The sequence below is a fragment of the Equus quagga genome, chromosome 1, assembly GCF_021613505.1.
Source record: "Equus quagga isolate Etosha38 chromosome 1, UCLA_HA_Equagga_1.0, whole genome shotgun sequence".
NCBI lineage: Eukaryota > Metazoa > Chordata > Mammalia > Perissodactyla > Equidae > Equus > Equus quagga.
This window is the reverse complement of record NC_060267.1, coordinates 15,377,489-15,386,341: the sequence shown is the minus strand read 5'-3', so window position 1 is coordinate 15,386,341 and position 8,853 is coordinate 15,377,489. Positions and strand designations below refer to the sequence as shown.

The 8,853-nt window shown below is 58.5% G+C and overlaps 2 protein-coding genes across 4 annotated transcripts; one reads left to right on the top strand and one right to left on the bottom strand.

Moving 5' to 3' along the window:
* The first annotated feature begins 1,593 nt into the window (after positions 1-1,593).
* TARBP2 (TARBP2 subunit of RISC loading complex) lies at positions 1,594-6,871 on the top strand. Of its 3 annotated transcripts, none has more exons than XM_046644816.1 (9): positions 1,594-1,964; positions 2,518-2,687; positions 3,476-3,578; positions 4,158-4,253; positions 4,820-4,892; positions 5,099-5,216; positions 5,526-5,653; positions 6,083-6,284; positions 6,440-6,871. In XM_046644816.1, the coding sequence occupies exons 1-9, from the start codon at positions 1,912-1,914 to the stop codon at positions 6,595-6,597; spliced, it is 1,101 nt and encodes a 366-aa protein (XP_046500772.1). In that variant the 5' UTR covers positions 1,594-1,911; the 3' UTR covers positions 6,598-6,871. The 3 variants fall into 3 exon arrangements, with proteins under 3 accessions (XP_046500772.1, XP_046500786.1, XP_046500779.1); XM_046644823.1 differs by lacking the exon at positions 1,594-1,964 and adding an exon at positions 2,082-2,212; XM_046644830.1 differs by lacking the exon at positions 4,158-4,253.
* A 267-nt stretch (positions 6,872-7,138) lies between these two features.
* On the bottom strand, positions 7,139-8,573 carry NPFF (neuropeptide FF-amide peptide precursor). Its single transcript, XM_046655487.1, has 3 exons — positions 7,822-8,573; positions 7,466-7,587; positions 7,139-7,331 (listed from the first exon to the last, which is right to left on the bottom strand). The coding sequence occupies exons 1-3, from the start codon at positions 7,927-7,929 to the stop codon at positions 7,199-7,201; spliced, it is 363 nt and encodes a 120-aa protein (XP_046511443.1). The 5' UTR covers positions 7,930-8,573; the 3' UTR covers positions 7,139-7,198.
* Positions 8,574-8,853: the final 280 nt, after the last annotated feature.

Below are 8,853 nucleotides of genomic sequence, written 5' to 3'. Positions count from 1 at the left end.
CCCCCGCTGCCCTCGACCGGACCCGGGGCGCTGTCACGGGCGATGCTCGTGCGGTGTCCAGGTGTACGGGTGTCAGCCCCAGCTTTCTCCCCCCACCCCCCGACCCCTAGCCCCGTCCTCACTAGGCTTGAACTCCCGCTCCTTCCAAGGCCCCCGCCCCTGGCCCCCCGGGACGGACACGCCCTGAGCGGGGGATGCTGCGCTGGAGCCGCCGGCCTCTTAAAGGAGCCCGCTGCTGCCATCCGGCGCGCTCCAGGCTCGTCCCTGGCCCGCCTGGGCCCTCACCTCCCTGTTGGCGGTGTCCTATGGCAGTCCCACCTCGGGCCTTATGCTAATTCCGTAGGAGCTATTACCGGTCTTATAAACTCCCTCCTTTACCCTGAGACAGCAGCCCCTCAGATGGGATCCCCCCAGCGCTCTAGCATTGCTCTCCCTGTCATACAGACCTTGCCAGCTTTCTTTCCCCTAATTGCCACCACTCCAGTTCCACCCAATTAGGATCCACTCAGCTCAATACCCCGTCGCCCTCCAGTGTTCCTGGATGACCCCTCGTTAACACTCGAGGATTCCTCTGGACCTCCACCCCCCCAGCTCAGACAAGCTGTCTCTTCCGTGACCCACTCTCGGGACACACATTAGAATCAGACATTTTTCCTTATCTCTCTTTTTCCAAGGTCACAAGATTTTCCCTACATTTTTCAGCCCAGCGGCTGTGAGACTTTGGAGAGGAGGGACTGGAACTCTGGGAACCAAAAATACGCGTTCTGCTCCACACTCAGATTAGTCGATTAGTCTTAAAAGGCCAGAACCGTCTCTTGCTCGCTCTTTAGCTGAGAGACCCAAGACCCATGGCAGAAGGAATGAGACCACCACATGCCTTAGTTCTTCTAACCCTGTCGTCCCACTATAGCCCAATTCTCAGCCCCCACAGCGGGTCTCCTGCTCAGCCACAGGAAAGTTCACTAAGGTCGTTCTAAAGAGGCTTTTAGAAAAGCAGCGGGAACCCCACAGTCTGCGGGGCAGAATTAAGGAGAAGGGAGGTGAAGGACAACCTAGGAAAAGGAAGCAGGTTCTTGAGACTAAGGGCCGGGGGCAGGGGCTTAGGCCGAAGGCTGGGCGGGAACTGAGATGCACATACAACTGTCCCTGCGCTCTGGGGGACAGAGAACAGTCCCCTCCAACATCCAGGTAAGGGCCACCCTCCCAGACAGAGAAGAGCCGGGATCCGACAGTAGCCTGGTCCTTGGACCAATCACAACCTTTTCTCAAGAAAGAGGCGGAGCCAAAGGGGGCTGACTCTTCCCTTGTCCCCGCCCCGCTAGGTAAAGTAACCAATCGCAATCCACCTCGAGGAAGAGAGCGCAAGCCGCAATAACCAATCACGCCGCGAAGCCTCTCGTGCATGCTTGACCCTGCCCCTCCAGCTGCGACAAAGATGGCGCGCGAGCTCCTGGGTTCTGTAGTTTTCTCGGGATTCGAAGGCCCGGGTGCTCGAGTCAGCCCTTATCGCCCCGCCCCCAGGCCCTTCCACTACGCTAGTACGCATGCCCAGAGCCCCAGCCCAGGGGAGAAGAGACACGAAAGGAAGGAGGCGGGACGACATTGGAAAAAAAAAAAAGCAAACAAAAAAACCACCCTCCGGTCTGGAAGCGACAGTGGAGGGGTCCGCTCCTCCCAGAAGGCGGTGCTGCCTGCCCGGGCGAGCCACGCGGAGGGTTGTGGGGCGGATAGCGTCTCTCCCGATGGAGCCTCATGGAGTCCGGTGGGCGGGGGACTCCATATCCCAGCATGCCCTGCGGCGGGCCCGACCGGCCGCGACTCGGGGCTTGGCCCCGGCCCTAGCTCGTCGGCGGTGTATCGGGGCGCGTGGAGGCTGCAGTCACGGTGGCGCCCGCGGGGACGGAGGAGGGAATGAGTGAAGAGGAGCAGGGCTCCGGCACTACCACGGGCTGCGGGCTGCCCAGGTGAGCCGCCTCGTATCGATCCCTGCAGGGCTAAGAGCGTGGTGCGGTGCGGAGGGGGTAGCGGTGCGGCCCCAGCATGCACCTGGCCTGAGGGTTGTTCCCGGCAAGCACTGGGGTACTGGGCCGTGGTTCCCGGCATGCATCCCGGCAGTGGTCACTGCCTCCAGCTGTAAATAGTTTGGGGTTGGTCGGGTTCCCAGACTGCACTGGGGCACTGGGCTTTACGCCCCCGACATTCAGTGCATTTGGTGGGTACTGAGTTCCTGGCCTGCACTGTGTCAGGGGACATGCACTTCCAACCTGCACTGGGGTACAGGATCCCCGCCTTGACTGAGACAGGAACAGCGCAGTCCCCGCTTGCCTTGGGGCAGTGCACTCAGCTTTCTCAGCCTGCACCTCTTCTCCACATTGAACCCAGCCAATGGCTGCTGTATTGCTTGGGGTCCCCTGGACCCTATGTCCCCCATAATGTGCCTGGGTCTGATGTGGCAGTGCTTGGCCAGGTGGGTGCAGAGAGGAGAGGTGTGATGAGGGTCTGTGCCCCTCCCCCCAGTATAGAGCAAATGCTGGCAGCCAACCCGGGCAAGACCCCGATCAGCCTTCTGCAGGAGTATGGGACCAGAATAGGGAAGACGCCCGTGTACGACCTTCTCAAAGCCGAGGGCCAAGCCCACCAGCCTAATTTCACCTTCAGGGTCACCGTTGGCGACACCAGCTGCACTGGTGAGGAAGGCTTGGGCAACCTGGCTGGGGTGTGCGTTCACAGGGCCCCATTGGCTTTATTTCTTGGAGTTTCTTCACAGTCCTCTTCTCCAAGGCCGCTGAGGGAAGGAGAGATTTCAGGGGAAAAGCCCCTGACTGGATTGGGAGAACAGGTCTGCTAGGAGGAGGGTAGGACTGCCACGGTGATCTGGCAGATCGTCATCATCCTAGAGAAAAAAATAAGAGATAAACTGAAATCTCAGCGAAGTATTTGGGGAAGTGAGTGCCCGCTGTGCTCTCTGTTCCAGGTGCTCTGTTGCAAATTCCTCTTTAGTCTTAAACCTCAGTCTAATCCAGTGATGTAGGTAGTAGTATTCTCACGTTAGGTGTGAGGAAACTGAGGCTCAGAGAGATTCTTTAGTTGGTGCAAGGTCACATCCCTAGGAAGTGGCAGAGCCAGGCTTTGACTGTAGAGCCTACTGTTTCTGTTTTTCCAGCCATCTCTATTTATTGAGCGCAAAGAAAGTGCTGGCCAGAGGAAAGTGAGGCAGAGAAAGAATCTCCACCCACAGTATCTGAGTTCAGCAGCAGTTCTGCCTGGCATGGCTTGATTTGGGGAGCTCATGGAAGAATAAAGGAGGGCCCTTCCTTCCAGCGATTAATGTGACACTTCCAGTCTTGGGCAGGGGGAGGTGTGTGAGAGGGGCCTTGGTTGACTACCTCTAGCTGTGAGGAGAGAGGCTGTGGGATGCCGGTTTCTCTTCCATCCTTCCAGTGACCTCCAGTATTGCCCACACCCCCTCTCTCAGGTCAGGGCCCCAGCAAGAAGGCAGCCAAGCACAAGGCAGCTGAGGTGGCCCTCAAACACCTCAAAGGGGGGAGCATGCTGGAGCCGGCCCTGGAGGACAGCAGGTGAGGGAGGAAGAGCCAAGGCATCCTAGAGGCCCTGCCAGGAACCCACACCCTTGCGCCAGCCCCTCTGCCCAGTAGGCCTGGCGCAGTGACGCTTAGCCACCTCGACCTGGCCTTTTCCTGAGAGTTTCCTCTGGACCCGGGCAGGATGCTTCCAGGGCTCCTGCTGCTGGAAGGATTCTGGGGGGAATAGCCAGCCCCATTGAGGGGTCATGGCTGTGGTTTGGGACCTAGGCTAGGGAGGGAGAGGGGTGGAGGCTGAGGCTGGAAGGAGTTGCTCCCCAACATGCCTCCTCTTTCTGGCAAGCTGTCCTTCCCTCTTCCACACTCAGATCAGGAGCTTGTTGCTCCCGTGGTTCTTGGGTACGAAGAGACCCTCCTTGCCCTTTTCTCACTCTTTTTGATCTGGTGTTTGGCAGCAAAGGAGCCCAGGAGGAAGAGCTGGTGGTTGAACTTCCCTGAGTCTTTGGCTCGAGTGGGAAGGAATTTTCTTAGGGCATGGGCAGGTCAGGAGACCTGGGTCCCCCTCCGCCCCCTCCCACATGGGTGTGAATCAAAGGCCCCCTTCCCCTCGGGAAGTTCTTTTTCTCCCCTAGACTCTTCACTGCCTGAGGACGGTCCGGTTTTAACTGCTGCAGCGGCTGCTACTCCCGTTCCGTCTGCTGTCCCAACCAGGTATCTTGTGTCTCCTGACTGCCTGGGCGGGGAGGAAGGGCTTCTGGCTCCTGGCCCCCAGCCCTTGGACCCAGGCAGGTCAGGCGTGAGGAAGTCTGAGAGTAAACAGAGGATGAATAGTTGGGGACCAGGATTTGAAGAATTTGCACCCGCTGGTAAGCTCTTGGGACAGGAAGTAATTGATGACTTTTAAATAGCCATGTGGATGATGTTTGACCATGTTTAAAGGTCTTGCAGGCCCCATTTTCTTCTGAGCCGGCCACGAGATGGTCTTATGTGAGTCCCACCAGGTGCTTCGGGGACTGGATATACAGCCCCTCTCTCACTGTCCTGGAGAAGTGATGATCAAGTGTTCCAGAAAATTGAAATGGGCCTGGGACCTGGAGGAGACCTCACTTGGGTGGGAGGGGCAAGGAAGCCAGCTGGACGTCTGGACAGACAGCTGCCTGCCTGGCAGGGAGTAGGGAGGTGGTAGTTGGGGAAACCAAAGCAGAGCTGAGGACTCATGCGCAGCCACAGAAGGAGGCAGCCCCGTCAGCGTTGGTCTTGGGCCCTTCTTCCTTCAGGAGCCCCCCCATGGAGGTGCAGCCCCCCGTCTCCCCTCAGCAGTCTGAGTGCAACCCCGTTGGCGCTCTGCAGGTGTGCCCCATCCTCATTTTCTGTGCATGCCTGTCTTCTCTTGAACTAGGGGCCGTGCGGGAAGGTTCTGTGGGCCGGTTACCCTGTTTGCGGGCTATCCACCCCCCTGTATTCCTTCTCCTACCTGAGGCTTCTAGGGTAGGAGGGAGAGGATGTGAGGTGTCTTTTCTCACTCAGCCTTGTGTGCCCTTGTTTCCCCTTCCAAGGAGCTGGTGGTGCAGAAAGGCTGGCGGTTGCCTGAGTACACGGTGACCCAGGAGTCTGGGCCGGCCCACCGCAAAGAGTTTACCATGACCTGCCGAGTGGAGCGTTTCATTGAGATTGGTAACTGGGCAGAACAGTTCTTGTAGCTACTGTCCCCCAGCCACGCGCAGCTCCTAGTCTTTCTCTGCTCCGGCCCGCGGTCCTGGCTTCTCTGCTCTGGGCTCGGCTCCTTCCTCCTAGCTTCTTCCTTGAGCCCTCTCTTTACCTCCCTCTTCTGGCCCATCGTGTTCTCAGGTGCCTGGCAGATCCCGAGCTCCCCTTTCCAACTGACATCCCCTGAGGGGACCCTCAACCCAAGTTTGAGCTGGGTGGACAGTTTGAGCTAGGTCTTTTGGGAATCATAAACCAGCAGCCCTCTCCCACATGCAGGCAGTGGCACTTCCAAAAAGCTGGCAAAGCGTAATGCGGCGGCCAAAATGCTGCTTCGAGTGCACACGGTGCCCCTGGATGCCCGGGATGGGAATGAGGCGGAGCCTGATGACGACCACTTCTCCATTGTGAGTGGCTTGTGGGCCGGGCACTGGGCTCCATGTGCTGTGCCGGTGCAGGCACTGGGGGCTCAGGAGTCTGTGGGTCGGGAGTAAGCCTCTCTGGGTCCCGGGCCTGCTTCTGCCCATTTTCCTACCAGACCCAGGGCTCCTTGGGCCTCCTCTCAGCAGTAACTGTAGGCCCGCCTGGTGAGTGCTGTGGGGGAGCTGGCCCAGGACAGGGGCCTTGTAGGCTTGTGTTACTGGGATGAGGAAAGCTGCCTGGCCATCTGGTCCAGGGTCTAGTTGTTAGAGGAGGCCATACAGGGAGGGACTGGGGGGAGGCAAGCTGGAGGAAGCTTCTCGGTCTTTTCTCTCCTAATAGACATTGCATGTCTGTTAAATGCCTGGGTCTCACAGCTCCTGGCTGCATATTTCTCACTGTCCCCATCTCGTCAGGGTGTGGGCTCCCGCCTGGATGGACTTCGGAACCGGGGCCCAGGCTGCACCTGGGATTCTCTGCGGAATTCGGTGGGAGAGAAGATCCTGTCCCTCCGCAGCTGCTCCCTGGGCTCCTTAGGTGCTCTGGGCCCTGCCTGCTGCAGTGTCCTCAGTGAGCTCTCTGAGGAGCAGGCCTTCCATGTCAGCTACCTGGATATTGGTATGGCTAGTTGGGGGGCCGGGGGATGGTGGGGACTGGACCAGAGCAAGTATGGATTGGTCTGAGGGGGTGTGGGAGGGCGTGATGATGCGTGCACCCCTCCTGGTGCTGCCTTCCCGCCCAACGCTGCCTCCCTCCTCTTTCTTGGTCTCCAGAGGAGCTGAGCTTGAGTGGGCTCTGCCAGTGTCTGGTGGAGCTGTCCACACAGCCGGCCACTGTGTGTCATGGCTCTGCAACCACCAGGGAGGCGGCCCGTGGCGAGGCCGCTCGCCGTGCTCTGCAGTACCTCAAGATCATGGCGGGCAGCAAGTAAAGGCCCAGCTGGACTCATGGACGTGCACCCTTGCTCCCTGCTCTTCCTGCCCTGGCCCCCGCATCTGCCCAGCTCTGGTACCCCCCAGGAGGTGCCGTCTCTACCTCTGACACAGACTGCTTGCCGGCAGGCCGTGGAGGGCCAGGAGCCAGGGACCACAGGGCCTCAGCTGGCCCAGGATCCATCCTCTTGTTATTGGTGATGACAAGGGAGAAGGAAATGGGGGGTCTCCCCTAGAGCCCAGAATAAACGTGCTGCTCCTTGGATTCTTAAACCCTGCCCTCTCTGTTCCCTGAGTAGTGCTGATGGCAGAGGAGGTTAGCAGTAGGTCACCTCCCCTGTTGTGCCTCCCCCCTTCTTCCCTACATGTCCCCATGTTTGCCTTTCTGGTGGCAGGAGGCTGGGTGCAGTGACCTCCAGGAACCCCATCAGGAGGGTCTGGTTTGGTGGAGAAGGTGGGGGCTGCGCTTCTTGCCTTGGGGCTCCCTCCCAGCCCTTTCAAGTCTCATACAGACACAGACACATGGATTCAGAAGCCAGACAGCTTTATTTGGGGGGGGACACATGGCACTTTTGGATGTGGGCTTTGCATGCACAAATATCAAGGAAGGACATGTCGTTTCTTCCCAAAGCGTTGAGGGGCAGCCAGGCTCCAGAACAGGGAGTTCAGCCCCTCCCCAGCTCGAGGACTCAGCCGTTTGGTACTCCAGGAGCCCCAGGTGTTTCTGCCAAACCTTAGGAGAGACCCGTCCTCAGCCGGAGCTCTTTTCAGTCCCTCTCTTCTCTAGCCCCCTCCCTTTCCTTTCTCTTTGGCCCCTGCCCTTTCTGTCTCCAGCCCCTGTGTTGCCCATAACCCTCTCACACTTACCTCTGGGGCTGAAACAGGAAGGCTGGGGTCCAGTCTGGTCTCTGCATGGCCTGGAGCAGGGAGCGCGGGAGTGGCCCAGGGGTCTGGGCATCCTGCGGTGGGTGGGGTTCGGTGTCTTCCTCCTGTGCCACGGAGGCATCCGGGAAGGAAGACGGGCAAAGTCCTTGGGCATTTAGGTCACAAGGGGAAGGGAGTGGCTTCCAGGGGCAAGTAGTAGGAGGCTGAGGAGCCATTTCCTCAGATGTGAGGACCCAGTGAAGACCCTGGCAGCCAGACAGAAGCTTTGAACCTAGAGCATAAGGCTCAAGCTGAGGTAGAGGAAAAATGGTGACATGGGGGTGGGGGTGCTAACTTACCTCGAACATCTGGTCTCCTTCATTCTGGCCCCCTGGTCCTTCAGTGTGGCCCCAGTCTGTTATCAACAGCAGCACCACCAGCAACACTGCTGCCCGCCTGGAATCCATGCTATCTGCCTTCCTACAGGCACACCCACCTTTTATACCTGCTGTCCCCTGTCTCCTAGCCCCACAACAGCCTGAGGGGGAATCTAGTGCAGGCAATGGAAATGCACAGCTCCATTAAGAGCCACCTGGGATCCCCTCCCATGGCACCCCCCAGACTTCCTGCTCTCAGTCTCCAGCCCCCAGCCCCTAAGCCTGGAGTTACAGACTTTATTAGATGCATAAATCCTGTCTCTAGAGCTCAAGAAGCGTCATTAATTGCAGACGCTTTGTCAGAGCCAGGCCCTAGGGGGCCTTCAAGAACCCCAATACCTCAACAGGTTGGAGAGCTCTAATTGCACACCGCTTTCTTAACTGTAGAATAAAAGCGGAAGGAAAGTCCTGTCAGGAAGGGTTAGGTGCGTCCTGGAACAGAGGGAGGTGGGGGCAAGAGCAGGGGTCAGAGTTGGCCAGGATGACCCGCCTGGTCCCTCCCCTCACCGGGGCTGCAGTCAGGGTCACCCAGCCCCTTCACCCTCCTGTGTACACGCCTTTTTTTTTTTTTTTTTAAAGATTTTATTATTTCCTTTTTCTCCCCAAAGCCCCCCGGTACATAGCTGTGTATTCTTCGTTGTGGGTTCCTCTAGTTGTGGCATGTGGGACGCTGCCTCAGCGTGGTCCGATGAGCAGTGCCATGTCCGCGCCCAGGACTCGAACCAACGAAACACTGGGCTGCCTGCAGCGGAGTGCGCGAACCTAACCACTCGGCCACGGGGCCAGCCCCCTGTGTACACGCCTTTTGGAGGGTTAAAGATGGAATCACCACTCTGAGATTTGCCTGTAGATAGAAAAGTGAGACACGGAAGGAGGCGAAAAGGTTTCGGAGCTCGCAGAAGGTGGAGATCGCTTCAGCGTTGTAGACTGACCCGTCTTCACCAGAGAGCGCTG

What these genes read in the sequence shown, in the direction of transcription:
- NPFF (XM_046655487.1), bottom strand. Translation starts at nt 7,929, where the DNA reads ATGGATTCCAGGCGGGCAGCAGTGTTGCTGGTGGTGCTGCTGTTGATA. An exon ending in AAGGAGACCAGATGTTCGAG is followed by an intron (nt 7,588 to 7,821) that starts GTAAGTTAGCAC and finishes TCCGTGGCACAG; the next exon opens with GAGGAAGACACCGAACCCCA. An exon ending in TTCCTGTTTCAGCCCCAGAG is followed by an intron (nt 7,332 to 7,465) that starts GTAAGTGTGAGA and finishes GTCTCTCCTAAG; the next exon opens with GTTTGGCAGAAACACCTGGG.
- TARBP2 (XM_046644816.1), top strand. Translation starts at nt 1,912, where the DNA reads ATGAGTGAAGAGGAGCAGGGCTCCGGCACTACCACGGGCTGCGGGCTG. An exon ending in TGGCGACACCAGCTGCACTG is followed by an intron (nt 2,688 to 3,475) that starts GTGAGGAAGGCT and finishes CCCCTCTCTCAG; the next exon opens with GTCAGGGCCCCAGCAAGAAG. An exon ending in TGTCAGCTACCTGGATATTG is followed by an intron (nt 6,285 to 6,439) that starts GTATGGCTAGTT and finishes CTTGGTCTCCAG; the next exon opens with AGGAGCTGAGCTTGAGTGGG.